This window comes from Rhincodon typus, chromosome 6 (assembly GCF_021869965.1).
Source record: "Rhincodon typus isolate 14 chromosome 6, sRhiTyp1.1, whole genome shotgun sequence".
Taxonomy (NCBI): domain Eukaryota; kingdom Metazoa; phylum Chordata; class Chondrichthyes; order Orectolobiformes; family Rhincodontidae; genus Rhincodon; species Rhincodon typus.
Window position 1 is genome coordinate 18,391,305 of NC_063337.1, and position 21,584 is coordinate 18,412,888.

At 40.8% G+C, this 21,584-nt stretch overlaps 1 protein-coding gene across 3 annotated transcripts; it reads left to right on the top strand.

Moving 5' to 3' along the window:
- Positions 1-7,013: 7,013 nt before the first annotated feature.
- On the top strand, positions 7,014-21,181 carry LOC109937700 (inosine-uridine preferring nucleoside hydrolase-like). 3 transcript variants are annotated; one of them, XM_048597720.1, is made up of 6 exons: positions 7,014-7,140; positions 10,620-10,813; positions 12,472-12,651; positions 13,727-13,838; positions 16,074-16,210; positions 18,901-21,181. In XM_048597720.1, exons 2-6 carry the CDS (start codon positions 10,628-10,630, stop codon positions 19,246-19,248), a joined length of 963 nt encoding a protein of 320 aa, XP_048453677.1. In that variant the 5' UTR covers positions 7,014-7,140; positions 10,620-10,627; the 3' UTR covers positions 19,249-21,181. The 3 variants fall into 3 exon arrangements, with proteins under 3 accessions (XP_048453677.1, XP_020391792.2, XP_048453678.1); XM_020536203.2 differs by lacking the exon at positions 7,014-7,140 and adding an exon at positions 7,189-7,465; XM_048597721.1 differs by lacking the exon at positions 7,014-7,140 and adding an exon at positions 7,602-7,906.
- Positions 21,182-21,584: the final 403 nt, after the last annotated feature.

Consider the following 21,584-nt stretch of genomic DNA (forward strand, 5'->3'; position numbering starts at 1 on the left):
GAAAGGAGGATTGTGCTGAGCTATGGAGACTTAAAACTACTGCAGATTGGTTTCTCCTGCAGGTTTTCATTGAACTAAAATTAATTTTATTCATTAGAGACGATAAACAAAGTAAAGTCACCACATCTTAATTACAAAAAAACAATGAAAGGCTGGTACTGGGATTTTAGAGTTGAATTGCTACTTACACTGATACTGTCAGGCAGTATGCAACAATTCAAGTGCAGGGTAAAATTTGCATCTGAGGATGAATACAGATGTCTCAATGCCCTACAACCGTTCATCATTAAACCATGACATATTTAAGGCAAATAAGGGATTCATACCTTTACACAGTAAATCATCACAAAATCACAGTATTAATGAACCTACAGGACACACTTTAAAACATTGACAATTTATATTGTAGTCCTTGTTTAGTAGATATTATTGCTCTGGAGAGATTTTACTGGTGTGGTTTAATTTGATCTTTAAGTGAAATAAAAACAAACACCTGCAGATGGTAGAAATTTGAAACAAAAAAAACAAAGTGCAGGAGAAACTCTGTGTCTGGCAGCATCTGTAGAGAGGAAAACAGAGCATTTGTTTATACATAAATACCACCCTTTACAGCTATTTTACATTTTAAGCCCAGTGACCCATTGTCAGAACTGAAAATAGCAGGGAAAGGTTGGTAATTATGTCTAAATAAACACTTTGTTTTTCTTCCAACAGATGCTGCTAGAACTGCTGAGTGTCTCCAGCACTTTCTATTTTTGATTAAGGTACAGAAATTCCTGGTTACAACCAGGACATGGTTCTAATCTCTGTCATGAAGGCACCCTGTCATATTTTGCTCTTAATTTTGGTGTATGTTTCAGATATATTCAGTTGGCTTCTCTGGGGAGCAATGACCATGTCACTCCCCTGCTTTTGCCAACCCATTCCCTCCTTCTCTTTTTGTCCACCTTAAACTCCACTTCTTTAACTGTTCTAATAACTCTTTCGTCTAAATGTTTATCTTTTTCCTTATGCATCTGTAAACTGCCTTGGGCATTTTCTGATTGCATTAAAGGCATTATATAAGTATGATTTGGTTATTTTTGGCAGATTAAAGTTTGAATCACAAAATGTTACTGTGTAGATGACACTACCTGGGAGGACATTAGATGTAGGAAATCTCACAGCCTTTAAAAAGTACATGCATGAGTATTTGAAATGTCATAACAATCAAGCCTGTGGGCCAAGTGCTGGAAAATGGGATAATTGTAGCTAGGTTGGTGCAGACTCAATGAACTGAAGGGCCTCTCTGTGCAGTATGACTCCATGACTCATTTTGCTTGCATCATCCTTTGAAAGAGCTTTTTTTGCCCTGAATCGCCTTTCACCACCTTGTCAGATAGAGTATAGCAGATTGTGCTGCCTAAAAATAGTTCTTCAAATCACCTGTGGTCATTTTGCCAACCTCATCACATTTTTCTCCCTTGAATACCAATCCTCCTGCTATAATGAACAGTCATCCTATTCATTATATAGAAACTATTTTTAATTTTGAACACCCAATCAAATTTCATAATCTTCTTTGCTTCAAGGAGAACAACTTCAGCTTTGACATGACTTACATTAATTAATTAACTGAGTTTTTTAATGAATAAAGTAAACCAAATAATTGTCAATATAGTATTGTAGATCAGCATTTTTGAATAGTTAGTGTTTTTGCTTTGTCATAGCTGTTTAAAATTTGAATACAATCCACTTTGTAACCACAAGCTGTCAACATATTAATATGTTCGCCCATATAATGAGGAGTTCCATGTGTATGGAAGGATTTTAACTTTAGCATCTTATCTTTCGGTTTAAATGTAAATTAATCTGATATGAGATGACTTCAAAATGCACAAGGTTTATTTTATGTTATTGTGTCCACTGCAGGAGATTTTTAAGGAGCGGGTAAATCAAGGCACTGGGAAAGCTTGCTTCATGAAGAAAATAACTGCACACACTGAAAATTTTGCCAAAAGCCAGCAAGTCCATACAGATGAATATTTTGAACCTGGCTTTGTATCCTGTGATTCTTTTGCAATGGGGGCTGCTATTGATCAGCATGTTGTCACAGAATAAAAATGTTATGGAGCGTGTGTGGAGTTACAAGGATTGGTGACCAGAAGGATGATGATTGTGGATGCACTTAAACAGCTAGGGAAAAAAAGATCAAGCTTTTATCATGAAAAAATGTGACACTGAGGAGTTTAAGCAACTCATGATGTCTGCTCTGAAGTAATGGGTTTAATAGTGCCAGCACAAGGAAAATTGAAGAAAAACATCCGTAGACTTTCTAGGGAGCATAAAGCACATTGCATTTGGTAGAAGGCTTCTTTCTCAGTTTCTTCTTCTTTTACTGATTTTGATTTGGGTTGTCCCTTTTTGTCTTTCTCCTGAAGGAATGGGGTTTGTGGGCCTTTAGTATCCGCTTTTAGCTGCACTTGTTAATGTCTAAGTGCAGATGTTGAATATTGGCGAGTGATCGCTCATGTTGATATTGCAGCCATTTCTGATTTTACTCTTGGGCAACTTCTGCAGACACAAGGGCACTGAACAGTCAACAGGTGCAGTAAAGTTGGTTGAATTTCTTTTCTTTCCCAAGAATCAGTTGTAATCCTTCTGCAAGATCAAAAAGCTCAGCTCAGACTAGAACCAACTTTGTTATTGGTTAAGGTAGATTGTAGCAAAACAACAATACAAACATGCATTCATGCAAGTAAACATGGCAATCCATAGTTACATAATAAAACAAAGTAAGTTGATATTGAGCCAAGGAAGGATAAATTGAAATGAGACAAGAAGCTAAAAGAGCAAATTTTACACCATATCTGTGTGCCTTGTACAGAAACAATGGGTCTGAGGGAGATATCTGGTTTGTGTACTTTAGGAAGTCCACAGAAGTTGGGGGAGGGAAGGGTTATGATGTTTGTGTCTTCATGGGTTTGTATATGGGGTACAATTGTATATGTTTGTTGATTGCATTATGGTTGGAGAACCATGCCTCTAGGAATTCCCATGTGTGTCCATGCTTAGCTTGAGTTACTGCGGTTACCTTGTCCCAGTTAAACTGATGGCCTTCATTGTCTGAGTGAATCGACATTAGGGAGAGTTCGTCGTGCCGTTTTGCTGCTAACTGATGTTCATTTATTCCGATGGCTAATTTCCTTCCTGTCTGTCCGATGTAACGTTTGTGGCAGTCATTGCATAGTATTTTGTAAACCACATTGGTTCTGCATGTTGTGGGAATGGGGTCTTTAATCCTTGTGAGTGTTTGTTGTAGGGTTGCTGTGGGTTTGTGGGCTATCATGATTCCTAGTGGTCTTAGGAGTCTTGTTGTCAGTTCTAATATGTTCTTGATGTAGGGCAGTGTGGCCAGTGTGTTAGGGTGTACTGTGTCCTCCTGTTGTTGTCTGTTTAGTAGGCATCTGCGGATGAAGTTGTGGGGATATCCGTTTATAGTGATGATTTTGTACAGGTGCTCTTCTTCTTTCCTGTGTATTTCCGGAGTGTTGCAGTGTGTCCTGGCCTGTTTAAATAGTGTCCTAACGCAGTTTTGTTTGTGGACGTTTTGGTGGTTGCTGTGGAAGTTGCGGATTTGATCAGTGTGGGTTGCTTTTCTGTATATGAGGTTTGGAACTCCCCATTGGTCATATGCTCAACTTTAACATCCAGAAACAGAAGTTGAGTGTTGTTTTCTTCTTCCCTTGTGAATTTAATCCCTGTGAATACTCTGTTGATGAGGTGGTGGGTCTCTTCTAATTTGTTGTGTTTAATAATGACAAATGTGTGGTCTATGTACCAGATCCACAGATTAGGATAAATGCGGGGGAGGATGGTGTGTTCCACTTTTTGCATTACTGCTTCTGCAATGAGTACTGAGATGGGTGACCCCATTGGTGTACCGTTGATCTGTTTGTATACTTGACCATTAAAGATGAAGTATGTGGTGAGGCACAGGTCTAGTAGTTTAAGTATGTTGTCATTGCTGCTGGTCTGCGTTGCTGCTTCCTCTAGTAATGTGGCCACTGTTTCTTTGGCTAGTGGGGTGTCGATTTATGTGAATAAAGCTGTGATGTCAAAAGATACCATAATATCGACGTCCCTGATTTTTATGTTCTTGAGGGTATTGAGGAATTCTTGGGTTGAGTGGGATGGAATGGGTGATCCGTCGACTAGGTGTTTCAATCTCTGTTGTAGGTCCTTGGCCAGTTTGTGTAAAGGTGACAAACTATAATCCCCACACTACACAGAAGGTACAAAGGGGACAACCTGAACACATCAGAGAGAAAAGCACTAGATAAACTCAAGAAAGACAAGAACATCATAATCCTATCAGCAGACAAAGGGCGCATGACCGTCATTATGAACAAACCAGACTATGTTAAGCACAGGCATTGCTCACAGATACAACCACTTACCAACAGGTGGTGATAGATCCAACACCACAGCTAGGTAATAGGATCACCCAGACACTAAGACTGAAGGATGCAGGACAGATAACCAAGACGGACTGCACGAGAATGAAACCAGAAGGCACGAACAGCTCCCACTTCTACGGACTTCCAGACATCCAAATCAGACATCCCCCTCAGACCCATTGTCTCCCTACCAGGCACACCTTCATATAACTGGCAAAGGACCTACAACAGAGATTGAAACACCTAGTCAACAGATCACCCCATTATTTCGGACAGGCAGGAAGGAAATTAGCCATCAGAATATATGAACACCAGCTAGCAGCAAAACGGCATGATGAAGTCTCCTTAATATTGGTACACTCAGACAATGAAGGCCGTCAGTTTAACTGGGACAAGATAACCATAGTAGCCCAAGCCAAACATAGACACGCACGGACACAAACAGAAGTTGTTGGAAAAGCTCAGCAGGTCTGGCAGCATCTGTGAAGAAAAAATCAGAGTTAATGTTTCAGTCCGGTGACCCTCCCTCAGAACCTCCCTTAGTTCTGAGGAAGGGACACTGGACCCAAAATATTAACTCTGACTTTTTCTTCACAGATGCTGCCAAACCTGCTGAGCTTTCCCAGCAACTTTGTTTTTGTTCCTGATTTAAAGTATCCGCAGTTCTTTCAGTTTTTATAGACATGCACGGGAATTCCTAGATGCATGGTTCTCCACCCATAATGTAATCAACAAACATATAGAATTGGAACCCATATACAAACCCATACAGTGCAAAACTGGAAATGACAATACACGCCATAACAGACCAAACAGTATAAATTCCAAGCGGACTAGAATAACATCGCTTCATTGGAGGCTCCACTGATGATATCACCTAGCATGGTGACGAACGTCTGAATGAGAACAAGCCAGCTTGCTGAGCAAGTCAACAACCTGATACCAAGATCCTTGTGTATGAGGCAGTTATCCTTCTGACTCTTCTACAGGCCTCTGAAACTTGGACTACATTTAGGAGCCACCGCAAGGCTTTGGGGAGGTACCATCAATGTTGTTTGAGGTGGATTCTCAGCATCAGCTGGAAGGATAGCCATACTAACATTGCGATCTTGAAGGAACCAATAGCATTATAATCCAGGCCACAATCATTCAAAACCAACTCTACTAGTCCAGCCATATGCTTAGGATGCCTGAGTTCCAAATGCCAAAGCAAGTCATAGAACATAGAACATTACAGCGCAGTACAGGCCCTTCGGCCCTTGATGTTGCGCCGACCTGTGAAACCAATCTGAAGCCCATCTAACCTAAACTATTCCATTATCATCCATATGTTTATCCAATGACCATTTAAATGCCCTTAAAGTTGGCAAGTCTACTACTTTTGCAGGCAGGGCATTCCACGCCCTTACTACTCTCTGAGTAAAGAACCTACCTCTGACATCTGTCCTATATCTATCACCCCTCAATTTAAAGCTATGTCCCCTCGTGCTAGCCATCACCATCCGAGGAAAAAGGCTCCCACTGTCCACCCTATCTAATCCTCTGATCATCTTGTATGTCTCTATCAAGTCACCTCTTAACCTTCTGCTCTCTAACGAAAACAGCCTCAAGACCCTCAGCCTTTCCTCATAAGGCCTACCCTCCATACCAGGCAACGTAAATCTCCTCTGCACCCTTTCCAATGCTTCCACATCCTTCCTATAGTGCGGTGACCAGAACTGTACGCAATACTCCAAGTGTGGCCGCACCAGAGTTTTGTACAGCTGCAACATGACCTCATGGCTCCGAAACTCAATCCCTCGACCAATAAAACTATCAACCTGGGTGGCAACTTTCAGTGATCTATGCACATGGACACCGAGATCTCTCTGCTCATCCACACTACCAAGAATCTTACCATTAGCCCAGTGCTCTGTATTCCTGTTATTCTTTCCAAAGTGAATCATCTCACACTTTTCCGCATTAAACTCCATTTGCCACCTCTCAGCCCAGCTCTGCAGCTTATCTATGTCCCTCTGTAACCTGCAACATCCTTCCACACTATCCACAACTCCACCGACTTTGGTGTGATTCGCAAATTTACTAACCCATCCTTCTACGCCCTCATCCAGGTCATTTATAAAAATGACAAACAGCAGTGGCCCCAAAACAGATCCTTGAGGTACACCACTAGTAACTGAACTCCAGGATGAACATTTCCCATCAACCACCACCCTCTGTCTTCTTACAGCTAGCCAATTTCTGATCCAAACCGCTAAATCACCCTCAATCCCATGCCTCCATAAAGTCTTCTTTACCCAGCACATAGAAGGCACTCAGAAAAGAGGATGACAAAGGAAGTGCTTCCAAGACGTTAACTCTGATTTCTCTCCACAGATGCTGCCAGACCTGCTGAGCTTTTCCAGCAATTTCTGTTTGTGTTTCTGATTTCCAGCATCTAACAGTCCATCAGTGGAGTTTGCTCTAGAAGTAAGTGTGTTCAGAGTGTGCTCTCAATGTGTTACTTGAGTGTGCTGTTACTGAGTATTAACAGAGTGCTCTCAACCTGAGTGTTACTTGATTGTGTTCAAAATGAGTAATTATGGAGCGTGTTTTCTGCGTGATAATCAATGGGGGTTGTTATCAGGGTGACTAGTAGTGGAATGTGCTCTTAAGTGGGCTATGTTCTCAGTGGGACCGTTAGCGGATTGCGTCTAATGTGGTATGTTGTTTTGCTCTTTAATATTTTCAGAATTTGAAGACTCTCAATTTGGTTAATGTTCTCGGTTGTTGCAGAGTGAAATTATTAGACCTGTTTCACGCCGGGATACTTTGCAACAAGTTCCGGGTTACAAACTGTTTTGCATAAGATTATTCGTCAGAATAACTCGTCTGGTAGTTTGTGGTTGAGGGTAGGCAGCAAGTCAAAGTTCGGAGAATCATCAACCAACCTATAACTGAAAAAAAAGTTTGCTGAAAAAACTTTCTGCTACGAGTTGACGGGAAATAGCTAGTCAAGGAAAGTTTTACTGCCAGTGTTCTCAAAGGTAACCTGTAACAGACTCGCTTATAACCCAGCTTCCTATTTTATATCGGGCAAATCACCAGTCAGTTTCGATGCCGCGACCACACACACATATTGCAAAGATCTTGAAGCAAGTGTACTGCTTCATGCTGAAACCAGACAGTGCAAGAGATAAATACAGAACAAACTGGCACCGTCTGTCCAAGGGTCAAATTAACGTTACAGGCCTACACACATGACTTTTCATGAGAACTTTAGACTGTGGTAACCGGCCTAATTTATTTTAAATCAACCTGTTTTGACGTTTTAAACTATGGAACTCGGACCTATTGGTCCAAGAGTCGGGATCACAAGAGGTCCTTGGCTACAGCCGTACACTGTGTTTATAGTTGCAATCTTTTTACTTGTTGCTGGTTAGTCGATTTAACCTCAGGCACTGGGCTAAATTTAAAAAAACCATGATGTAAGTTTAATTGAGTTTTTTGTTGAGTTTTTGATGAGTGTTGTGATTGATGATAGTGTACCTGAACTTCTAAAAGGCATTTGATAAAATGTTACTTAACAGACTTGTCAGCAATGTGTTAAAGTCAGTGGAAGAAAAAGAGTAGTAAGGTAAATAAAGCCGCCGTAGTCCGACTGTTGGTTTAACCTGAAGGTCATCAGGTCTCGGACAAGAGGAGAGGTTGAGAAAGAAGGACCTGGTAAATAAGGCAGGTATGGTCCCCTAGAGAGTTGAATGCCTGGCAATCTGAAGATCACCGCTCAAGGGGAGAGGTTGAGAAAGAAGGACCTTCGTTGGCAACCTCAGGAGGTGTGGGAAAGGAAGTCGCACTGTAGCCGCATATGAAGTTGGTTGAGTGACAGGAGCACCTCGGGTGGCACGATGGCTCAGTGGTTAGCAATGCTGTCTTACAGCGCCAGGACCTGGATTCAGTCCCATCTTTGGGCGACTGTATGTGTGGAGTTTGCACATTTTTCCTGTGTCTGCGTAGGTTGCCACCAGGTCCTCCGGTTTCCTCTTAACAGTCCAAAGATGTGTGTGGGTTAGGAAGACTGGTCATGCTAAAAAATGTTGCCTGTGGTGTGTACATTAGGTGGATTAGCCATGGGAAATGTAGGGTTACAGGATCGGGGGGAATGGATCTGGGTGGGATGCTCTTGGAGGGGTGGTGTGGACTTGCTGGGCCAAATGGCCTGTTTCCACACTGTAGGGGTTCTATGATTTCATGACTGGTTGCCTGGAGGGAAAGTCATATAATGAGGTGATGCATTTGGGAAAACTAACAAGGCAAGGGAATGCACAAAAATGTTAGAACCCTAGGAAGATCAAAGGAAAACTCTGTATGCCCTTGAAGGCAAGATGTCTTCTTTAGTTGAGGCATTGAATACACAGTTATAATGGAGGTATATGAGGCACCAGTTAGGCCATAGCTGAAGTACTGTTTGCAGTTCCAGTTGCAATGCCATAGGAACTACTACTAGAGAGGGTGTAGAGGGAATTCACTAGGATGTTGCTAGGGCTGGAGTGTTTCAGTTGTGAACTGTGATTGCATAGGTTGGAGTTGTTTTCCTTAGAGCAGAGAAGGTTGAGAGGGTCTAAAAAAAAGTGCATAAATGAGTAGTTAAAATGAAATGTGTCCCCTTAGTAGAGGAATCAATGACTATGGGACATAGATTTAAGGTAAAGAGCAGGAGGTTTGGAGGGGATTTAAGGAAATCTTGCTCACCCAGAAGGTGGTGATTATCTGCAATTCACTGCCTGAAAAGATGGGGGAGGTGGCAACCATCAGAATATTTAAGTAGTATTAGGTGGTCACTTGGACGATCGTAGCATACAAGGCCATGAGCCAAGTGCCGGAAAATGAGACTAGATTAGATAAGAGATAACAAGGTGTAGAGCTGGTTTAACACAGCAGGCCAAGCAGCATCTCCTGCTCCTCTGATGCTGCTTGGCCTGCTGTGTTAATCCAGCTCTACACCTTGTTATCTCAGATTTTCCAGCATCTGCAGTTCCTACTATCTCTGGATTAGATAAGTGCTTGATGACAAGTGAAAAATTAAGGAGGATTTGACAGAGGTACAGAAGTTCATAACTGGTTTAGGTAAGGTAGAAAATGAAAAGCTATTTCCATTAACTGATGGTCCAAAGACTTGGAATCACAGCATTGTGGTTTTTTTTTGGGTAAGAAACAGGGGCCATATGAGACAGAACTGTTATAAATAGTGAATGGTAATGACCTATACTTAATACCTACAAGGAAGTGCAACCATACTCATTGAATAATTTCATAAGAGATTGGATGGACACTTGTAGGAAATAAACTTGCAGGGCTATGGAGATAGAACTGAAGAATGGGACTGACTGGATTTTTCAGACAGCTGGCATATTCTCTATGACTAAAAGCAATCTGATAGAATGAAGGTGATCACTGGGTCTTTTATGTGAGAATAATCTTGTCCTTTCAAAAGGAGAATTCTACTGACTTTCTTTAAGTGTGGATGCAGAGACCCATAGTTCAGACTACAACCAGGTTTGAAAGAATTCACATCTCTATTGCATCTTTCATGAACTCAGGATAACCTACTACACTTTGCAGTCAATGAACTAGATGCTGTGTAAGGTAGTACAGCAGCTTGTATGGATCATATGGGTTTAAGGACCCACAAACAGCAATGCAATGAAGACAATCATTGTTTAGCTGCTGATTGAGGATATGCAAAGCAGCTGGGATACCAAGTAGAATTATCTTGCCATAGAACCTTTTAAATCCATTTGAGGGGAAATGGCAACCTGGCTTAATATGTCCCACAAGGATGGCATCTCTGTCAGTGAATACTCTTTTATGGGATGACCTGAAGTTGTGAATTTTGTATTTAATAATTGTTCATAAATTATTTTTAATTTTTTGTTTGCATTAATGCAAATGATCAATATAACTGAGCCATTCATGCATTTTCTGATTTGTTCATATAAATAGTCGAAGGGATGTTTGCCTGACTGGTCTGTGACACAGATTTTGACTGAATCTTATCTTCACAGAAATATTGAACCACTTTTTTCTGCAAACTGATTACCAATTCACTGTAGTGTAATGGTGTCAGAAATGTTAACAGCAGGACGTCACATCAAAATATACGATTGACAATTCATCTTACTAATTATGTTTTGCTCATAGATTCTAAAATGACAACACAGAAGCTGTTGCTTTTAGATGTCGACTGTGGGTTGGATGATGCTCAAGCAATAATGATGGCTCTTGCAGCTACTAATGTGCAGCTCCTGGGTATAACATGTTGTCACGGAAACACAACCCTTGACAATGTGTGTAGAAATGTGCTTCGAGTGCTAAGTGTATGCCAGAGGACTGAGGTGGGTGATGAAAGTTTATGAATAAAAGAACAGTATTTTAAGGTTTTGGAGTAGATGTGTGCTTAACAGTTTGCTTAAGAAATAATCCCTTGTAATTGTATGGCTCCTCTTCTTGGGGTGGTTTGTAAATATAAAATAGTCCTCTTATATTTAAACTTTATTAAATAAATATGGGAAATGTTGACAAGACCACATTTACTGCCCATCACTCCCCCCTAGCCCAAAACTTGGACTCTGTCAGCTAATCAGCCAGCACTGCTCTTTCCACTTCTGTCCATGCAGAGACGTAGCCATCCTTAGTAGTAATGTGGATGATTGCATTGACAACTCGGCTTTGACCGGAAACTGGCACAATAGTAGTTTTGCTTTTCCCCCAAACTGCAGCTTCACCCTCTGACTTGCCCTGACCAAGCTACTGATTTGGCTGTGCACTGTTCATAAAAAACATGCCTTCATTTCTTCTTGAACTCTTCTGATACATTGCACTCCTTAACCTACCACACATTGTTACATTCCCTTTAGAATTGTTATTGTGTATCACTCCAGAAACCCTGCAGAAAGCGCACCAAGATATCCTACCTCTTCTTCCCTTTTACCTCTGAATTCACCTGACTTTCTGTCTTTCTCAAGTTCCTTCTTTCATGTGAACTCACGTCTGTATGCATGGTTGCCCCTTGCCATTTCCCAGGCCCTCTGCTTGCAATCATTTACTTTTAACTTTATTTCTTTATTTTTCTAGTCAATATTAAAAAAGAACTTTAATGTTAACTATTACCTTATTTCTTTACTTTTCTGCTTATTCTAGGAAGGTCTGTAATGCTTAACTTTTTAATTTTGTTTCTTTTACTACTTTGTACCTAATCATTTTGTACCTAGGCACCTTTACCTAAGATGGTGCCATGTGTGGCAACATTTGACACCTGTCACTGTTCTCCTGTACTTCTGCACTTGTTACATGACAGTAAAATCTAAATCTAAATCTGACCTTGCTATTCTGACCATCTCCTGGTAAGCAACATCATATAGATGCCCACGTAAGACTTTGATTTGGACCATTTCCGTGCTGGTTAGCAGGGGTGAATTCTGATGGAAAAATGGAAACAGTTTTGCTGAGTGGTTGGATTTGGGAGGCAACAAATATGTTAATAAACTTCAGAGAGGTAAAGGAGGTTTGCATGGATTGAGATTCCCTTTGAGAAGGGAGTGATGAGGGCCAACTTGAAATGGTGGTTAATGGTTGGAAAATGTTCACAAAGCTATATCCCCAGACTGAATTAAACTTCAATTGCTGTTTAATTTGTTTTATTTTAAATGACTTTTTATCTTAAAAATACTACTAGATTAAAACCACTTCAAGCTTCATCAAGGCTTTAATTCTCAAATTCTGGAAGTACTTTAGAAAATAAAACTTTGAGAAATGTAAGGGTATTGTTTTGTCAGCAAGTGCAGCCACCATTTACACACAGAAATATCACACAAAGAACAATATTCTGTTCATGTATTTGATATTGGTTGAAGGAAAGTTGATAAGCAGAGTGCTTTCTCAGCTCACTACTCTTCTATGGCATCCTTGAGGGTCACCTGAACAAATAGTTCAAATCTTCTTTGCACAGTCAGATCAATAATGACATTATTTACTGATGTTCCCTGTGTCACAGATCCCTGTATTCCGGGGAGCCTGCAGCTCCCTCCTTGGAGAGAGGTTGAATGCTTCAAGTTACCATGGAAAGGATGGCCTGGGGGATGTTCCAGACTCCAATGCTCCAGGTTTGGATAAGCTGCAAACAGAACATGCGGTGAATGCCATGATACGGATGGTCACTGAACATGTTGGTCAGGTGAGGAATTCAGGATTTTGGAAAATAAAATCCTAGTGGCTTGGAGGAAACTTCATGTAAAATCTGATTCCGAAACAAATCTAATTGAAACCAGATTAGGGCAAACTTTTGTCATTATGTTAAAAGGCTGGCCATTTAGCTGCAGTCATTTTGAGCAAACAGAGATGACTAGGATGACTGCTGCTTCCTTGGGCAGTTTGCTGAATGAAAGACACAAAGAAAACATGCTTTGCATTCAATATTTTAGTTAGTTATATTTTTAATTGTTGATCAAATGTGAGCCTTTGAATACTGTTAGTTTTTAATCTGTCTGTGATATTAGGCTAATAACCAGCTGCAATGACAGACAGTTTGCATCGATTCTAAACCTAAATAAACTCCTTATCAATTATGTATTTTGCGTGACCATTTTGACATTTTATTCCTCTCTTATAGAGGCCAGCGATGTGTGTTTGGATAAAAACGTGTGCCCAGCACAATAGAAAAACAATTCACATTTACCCAGTTCTGTTTCATTGCAAGTTTCAGTGCAACATTTTATAACATTTATCTGAACGGAACATTCAAAAAAAGTCTCTATGTGGATATTAAACATGCGTTTGTATGGCACCCTTTTAAAGTCATACCAGCATCCCAAAGTGCTTCATGGGAGTATTATAGACCTGTTTTAACCAGACCCTACAGCTATGCTTCTCCCTGTTTGGATGTACGAGTTGGTTTAAGCTTTGGATTTCATGCCTAATAAAGAACATGTCATTGCCAGAAATTTTTATATGGGAAATAATGATGCTAGGTTTCATCTAGGAGACTTAAGTTTCCTGGAATTGTTGAAGAGGAATGACTTTGATATTATTCAGTAAGTTAATGGAGAAGAGCTGGTTTAGCTCTTTCAATGAGAGCGAACAGTTCAGAATTCAGGACCGGACTCTCAGCTGGTAACAAAATTGTGACTGAGTACAAAATTGAACATTTGTAAATTGACTGTATGATTATAAACAGCAAAACTGCACACTTATGTTTTATATGAATACATCTCATTTTGATTGTAGAAAATGACTTTTCTACTATCTTGCAGGTCTCGCTTATCGCAGTTGGTCCTCTGACCAATGTAGCTCTGGCAATTAAAATGGATCCTACATTCTCTACAAAGCTGAAACATTTGTATATCATGGGAGGAAACATGGAAGGTACAAGAGAAAGTCTGCTTCTTTATTCAGCATGCCTTTTAATTCAACAATGCATATTACAAAGGCTTGTTATTGTATTGAATACAATATCATCAATCTTAATGTTTTTATAGTTCAGAAATGTTGCTATGCATCAAAAAATTGTTTTTGGAAAATTTATTGTAAAACTGATCTTCTAATTGTAGCCTGTGTACATATAGAACAAAAATAAATATTTTCCCTGATGTGACAGTTATTGCCCATCACTGTTGTGATTTAGCATCCTTCTAAAAGCTAGCATTTATATATTGACTAAACAAAATCCAAATGTTATGTCATATTTCTCATGCCTAACATTAAAAATGCCCAATCCCTATTCACTCTCTATAACGATAATTTTATGTGGAAAGCAATGAGATAGGGTAGCCAAGGAGAGCAGTGAAGCCATTTATTATTGATGAATAATACACAATGTTTACTACTTCTCCTGACACAGAACCATGGATACGTTACAGCAGAAAGAGGACATTCTTCCCATCATGTCTGCCTAGTTGAATAAACTGGTTACCTATTCTAATCCTACTTTCCAGCAGCTCATCTGTAGAATTGCAGGTTACAGAGCTTCAGGTGCAAATCCAGGTTCCTTTGAAATGAGTTGAGGCTTTTGTTTTTTGCCTCCACTGCCAAACGGCATCAAATTTTAGAGACCCACTAGCTTCTGGGTGCTAAAGATTTCGCTCATGTCTTCTCTAATCGTTCTACCAATCATCTTAATTCTGTGCTCCCTTGTAATTGACCACTCTGCTCAGGGAAACAGACCTTCCCTGTCCATCCTACCCTGGTACCTCATTGTTTGGTACACCTTAGTTAAGTCACCCTTCTTCTAAGGAAAGGGACCCCAGCTTATCCAGTCTTTTCTCATAATTGCAATTTACAAGCCTTGGCAACATTCTTGTAAATCTCCTCTGTACTCTCTCTTATAACAACGATGTCCTTCCTGTAATGTGGTAACCAGAATAGTGTACACAACTCCAGTTGTCGCTCAACTGGTACCTTAAAGCATTACATTTCTCCTTTTGTTTGTCCTCTCCAAATGCACAATCTCACACTTCTTCAAATTGAATTTCATTTGTCACTTTTCCATTCAGTCAAACAGTTGGTATCCTGCAGTTGACTGGCAACTTCTTCACTATCAACTATGAAGCGATATTTGTGTTGTCTGCAAATTTCTCATTCAAGCCTCCCAAATTTAAGTCTAAATCATGAATGTATGCCATAAAAGGTGAGAAAGCCAACACTCATCAATTCTCCTTGTTACTACTTTTAAATAATCAGTTATGTTAGGAAAACATGACCTTTCCTTCACAAAGCCATGCTGGCTATCCCTGATTAATCCATGTCTTTTCAAGCAACAGTTAATTCTATCTATCAATATTAATTCTAGTGATTTTCTCACCACCAAGGTCAAACAAAAGGAGATATGTAATGACTGGCTTATCATTGTTTGGCCTGTACATTATGATTATTTATGATCTATCTTACCTTGTATGCTTCTGTATAACCAGGGAACTCTAGATGTGGCAGTACCACTCATTTCCTTTGTGAGGACATATCTATATTACGCTCATAGAATTTCACTTCTGAATGCTTCCCACTGTTCTGCCATCAACTTTCTTTCAATTAACTGTAACCAGTCCACTTTTGCCAGATCATTTCTCAGCCTTGTAAAATTTGCCTTCTCCCAATTTAGAACTTTTTTTCTTTGACCATTTCTATAACTATGCTAAACGCAACTGTATTATGATCACTAACTACAAAATGATCATTGACATCCACTTCATCCACCTGCCCAGTCTAATTTCCTAGACTACATCTAGAATTGTGCCCTCCATCAGTGGGCTTCTTGCCTGCAGGCTACAGTGGTCTCTTGAATGCAGTTCAAGTATTTTATGCCCTCTAAACCTTTCACACTGTTTGTATCCCAGCTGATATTTGAAGCCCCCATATATTGTTGTTTTTGCCCTTGCAATTTCAAGAGATGGCCACCATACACTAAAAATGTGGGTTGGGGGTGGGGTGGCAGGGAAGTGGAGGTAGGAATTAAATAGAAGATATTAGATTTTTTGAAAATGACATTTTGCCCACATTGCTGAATAACTGTACTTCCATTTAGGCTGTGTGTTTTTTTTTTTGTAGACTGCTTAGAATTCAAAGTTGCATTACACTGAGTTTGTGAAAATGTTGCTTTCATTTCAGGGATAGGCAACACAACAATTTGCGGAGAGTTCAACTTTGCATCAGATCCAGAAGCAGCTTCCATTGTTCTGAATCAGTTTGTATGTCCAATTTATGTAGCCACATGGGAATACTGTTTACATCACTCTCTACCTTGGGTAAGATATAGATTCCACTAGTTTACACTTTCAATTTTGACAATTCAATTCATTAAAAATTCTCATGTGAAGTGGGCTTCAGTGACAAGGTTAATTTATTATGCATATCTGGCTGGCCTGTGGGAATTCTTGTGGGTGGACTTCCTTGAACTTATCTTGAAGATGCACCCCCCTCAACTGTGTTTAATGTTTCATAACTTTCAGCAGTGTGGGAATAATGATACATGTTCAAGTCAGGATGTTGTGACCTTTTTATTCTGTAGTTTTGAAATTATCTGTTTTAAAAACCAAGGATTGTGGAAAGATTATTGCACTTCTTACTAATACTCACTGTAGATACTGTTTACACTGCTGCTTGTTTAAACACTGGGGGAGGGACTGCAGATGGGCTAGAGCCAGCAGAGTGTGTACAAAACTAGTCAGCCAGCAGTTGAATGGTCTGTGTTGATGAAGAAGGCTTTCTGCCTGCCAGAAACTATCTGATTGGCTCCGAGGTAGCTGAACAGCTACCGTATGTGAATATTTGTCCTGGATCTTTTACTGCTCTCCTTTAGTGTTTTATATATATTGCCATTTGGTAATGGTGAGGTAAAATTTAGTCATCAATGTTTGTGTTCCTGTAGGGCTATTTTTACAGAGATAGTAGGAACTGCAGATGCTGGAGAATCCGAGACAACAAGGTGCAGGGCTGGATGAACACAGCAGGCCAAGCAGCATCATAGGAGCAGAGAGGCTGACGTTTCGGGCCTAGACCCTTCATCAGAAAAGGGGGAGGGGAAGGGGGTTTTGAAATAAATAGGGAGAGAGTGGGAGGCGGATAGAGGAGAGGATAGGTGGAGAGGAAACAAACAGGTCGAAGAGGCGGGGATGGGGCCAGGAAAGGTGAGTGTAGGTAGGGAGTTAGGAAGGGGATAGGTCAGTCCAGGGAGGACGGACAGGTCAAGGGGGCGGGATGAGGTTGGTCGGTAGGAGATGGAGGTGCGGCTTGAGGTGGGAGGAGGGGATAGGTGGGAGGAAGAACAGGTTAGGGAGGCAGGGACGAGCTGGACTGGTTTTGGGATGCGGTGGGGGGAGGGGAGATTTTGAAACTTGTGAAATCCACATTGATACCATTGGGCTGCAGGGTTCCCAAGCGGAATATGAGTTGCTGTTCCTGCAACCTTCGGGTGGCATCGTTGTGGCACTGCAGGAGGCCCAGGATGGACATGTCGTCTGAGGAATGGGAGGGGGAGTTGAAATGGTTCGCGACTGGGAGGTGCAGTTGTTTGTTGCGAACCGAGCGTAGGTGTTCTGCAAAGCGGTCCCCGAGTCTCCGCTTGGTTTCCCTGATGTAGAGGAAGCCACACCGGATACAGCGGATGCAGTATACCACATTGGCAGATGTGCAGGTGAACATCTGCTTGATGTGGAAAGTCTTCTTGGGGCCTGGGATGGGGGTGAGGGAGGAGGTATGGGGGCAGGTGTAGCACTTCCTGCGGTTGCAGGGAAAAGTGCCGGGTGTGGTGGAGCTGGAGGGGAGTGTGGAGCGGACAAGGGAGTCACGGAGAGAGTTGTCCCTCCGGTGGGGAGGGAAAGATGTCTTTGGTGGTGGGGTCGGATTGCAGATGGCGGAAGTGTCGGAGGATGATGCGTTGGATCCGGAGGTTGGTGGGGTGGTACGTGAGGACGAGGGGGATTCTTTTTTGGTTTTTATTGCGTGGACGGGGTGTGAGGGATGAGATGCGGGAGATGTGGGAGACACGGTTGAGGGCGTTCTCGACCACCGAGGAGGGGAAGTTACGGTCCTTGAAAAACGAGGACAACAGATGTACGGGAGTGGAATGCCTCATCCTGGGAGCAGATGCGGCGGAGGCGAAGGAATTGGGAATAGGGGATAGCATTTTTGCAGGAAGGTGGGTGGGAGGAGGAGTATTCTAGGTAGCTGTGGGAGTCGGTGGGCTTGAAATGAATATCGGTTTCGAGGTGGTTGCCCGATATGGAGACAGAGAGGTCCAGGAAGGGGAGAGAGGTGTTAGAGATGGTCCAGGTAAATTTAAGGTTGGGGTGGAAGGTGTTAGTGAAGTGTATGAACTGTTCGAGCTCCTCGTGGGAGCACGAGGCGGCACCGATACAGTCATCAATGTAACGGAGGAAGAGGTGGGGTTTAGGGCCGGTGTAGGTACGGAAGAGGGATTGTTCCACGTAACCTACAAAGAGGCAGGCGTAGCTTGGGCCCATGTGGGTACCCATGGCTACCCCCTTTGTCTGTAGGAAGTGGGAGGAATTTTTACAATTTTTACTATTTTTACAATTGTGTTTTGAAGCAGAAACATGACCGGTATTTTTGAGGACTAATTCTTTATTATCCACATGTGCATTTCAATCCACTCAAAGTAAAAAGGATTCCTTATACCAGTTCATTTGTCAATGTTGGCATTGAGAAATTTACCATTATTGTCTTAATTAATTATCTTACTGTCAAAATGTGAGGAAATCTAGTTGGAAGTTATTGAAATATTATGAGTTGTTTGAGGTTGTCACTTAATATCATCAGTGACAATGTCCGCCACGAGGAGTCTCTGGGTTCTGCTTTGCTGATGCTTTTGTTCTTTCCCATGTCGACAAGTCAGTAGTAACTCGACTATATAGTAATGATGATGAGAGATTCCTTTGAATGTGTAGCTGATGATTCTGTCGTCCTTTTAAACCAGGAGTTTTTTGATGACTGGATAAATCAAGGCACAGAGAAGGCCCATTTCATGAAGAAGATAACGGAACACGTTGGAAAATACGCTAAAGTCAAGCAAGGTGATAAAGAAGTGCATACTCGAACAGCATTTGTGTCCTGTGATTCTTTTGCAGTAGCTGCTGCTATTGATGAGACTGTTGTTACTGAATACATGCGATGCAATGTAAATGTGGAGTTACAGGGAGCACTGACCAGAGGGATGATGGTCCTGGATAGACTCAATCTTCAGAAAAAACAAAATCGAGCCTTTGTTATGATGAAATGTGATATTGACAAATTCAAACAATACTTGATGTCTGCTCTGAAATAGATAACAGGAAGTTTTCATAGTGGTCTCAGACAATTAAAGACCAGCATATAGATTTTATAGATCATAAATGTAATCTTTAAGGGTTAGCAGGAACAGCTTGATAAGAAGTTTAAAAACAAAATCAAGATCATTTTAAATTTGTCCTGACTGTGTAAATATTGACTTCACTCAGCCACGGTGTAAGAATTCTATCAGCTTTACACTATTGATTTATCTCATGGTAGAACATATCTATATGTAATCATTGACCCTTCATTAGAACCATATTCCTGGAGAAGAGAAACTGAGTTCCAAATTCAGTTGCATATGTGAAGTCAGAATACTGCAGCTGGTTGACATGTGCAATATAAACTGAAAATCCTGGAATTATTCTGATTAGGCCAAGCAGCATTTATGGAGAGAAAAGAATTCCTGTTTCAAGTCGGTCCCTTTTTATCAAAATCATAAACCTTTCAACCTGGTTTCCCTGCTTTAAATCTCTCGTTAAAAGCCACCACTCTGACCAAGCTCTTGTTCATCTCCCCTAATTATTACTGAAAGCAAAATACTGTGGATGCTGGCAATCTGAAATAAAAACAAAGTGCTGGAGAAACAACAGATCTGACAGCATCTATAGAGAGAGAAACAGTGTTAAAGGTTTGAGTCCAACATGACTCTTCTGTGATCTCCTTGTGTAGTTTCACGTCAGTTTAGTAACCCGTGAAGTATCTTGGGATGTTTCATTACACTGAATATAAGTTAGTTTTGTTACTTCAAAGTTTTTTTTTATATTTGTATATGGGATGTTGGCTAGGCCAGCATTTATGTTCATTCTGGACCATAGCTTAATTTTATCTTTCAGTCCATCAAAAGCTGTTTTTTCCCTTTTACCTTCTGGTTAACTCTCTTCACCCCTTCGAGAACCTTCCTCCGATTCTTCCAGACCCTTCTTTCATTTTGTTTTCCCCTGATCAATTTCAGTTTTTAAAGAATTCTCTCTGACCTTCTAATCTCTGATCCAACCCCTCAATGATGATTCTGTTATCTAATCAATGCTCCTGTCTAAACTTTTAAACTTTTTGTTGTTTCTACCCCTCCACACTGTAGTTGCTTAAAACCCATTAGAGCTGGAGCATTTCCCAATTGTGTTGAAAGGATATCAAACTAAAAACCTTAACTCGTTTTTTCTCTCTGCAAATGCTGCCTGACCTGCAGACCACTTCCAGCATTCTTTGTTTCAGTTACTTGTATGATTTGGGTGAGGACAAAGGAAAAAAGACTGAGGAATAATCTGCATTATTTTATAAAAGAAAACACTTTATCAAGTTATCTCAAATTAGTTTTAGAGGTTTTGAAGATGATGTTTGAGGGAGAAATCATGACCAGAATACAGGGGGACTTCTACATTGTTCATATAATACCAGGAAGTCTTTACAACCAATTCAAAATCCATACAAAACCATTACTTAATCTCTTGTGTAAAAAGGTGGAAACTCAAACTGAAAATGATATTAAATAAATCTCACATTTTGCAGAACTACATGAAACATTGAACTGAATCAATTTTATAGAATCCAAGAAGACAAGGAAAACAAAATAAGAAAAAACTTTTCAGATTTTAGTGTTTATGCACAGTGAGCTTGATGGGACAAATGGCCTTTTTGTTGTTCCATCATTTTTCTGTGAAATGTGGACCCAGAAATTTCATCCATTCATAAAGTTCAGTTTTAAGGGAAAATTTTGTATTTTAAATTTTTTTTTGTGAAAACATCCACCATTCAATGAGATGACTGATGATGTTCCATATTAACACTTCCAATGCCCTGCATTTATTAAGTATAATAGATAACTAGCATAATGAGCACCAAAGCAATACAATTACCAACTGTAATAGCACCTTTTGTTTGGCTGTTTGTACGTTTATCCCAGAATAAACCACTTTGTTTAATGTTCAGTCTTTAAGTGCTGCATAAGGATCCACCTATTCGCTCCTCCCACCTCACTTACCAATCCCCACCACTGCCTACCTGCACTCACCTATCACCATCCCACCTACCTTCCCCAGCCCCACCCCTCCTCTCTATTTGTTTCGAAGCTCCCTTCCCCCTCCCCCATTTCTGAAGAAGGGTCCTGGCCCGAAATGTCAGCTTTCCTGCTTCTGTGATGCTGCCTGACCTGCTGCCCTCCTCCAGCTCCACACTGTATTATCTCATGTTCAGCTGTGCTGGTGTGGAGTGATGTTTGCTCAGATCCATAATTTGGCCTCCCTCAACCTGACGTGTAACCCCAGTCAGCCAAACCCAATCCATTACCTACATGAAAGTTGAAACTGGCTAATATTTTGCAAAGAGAAAGCA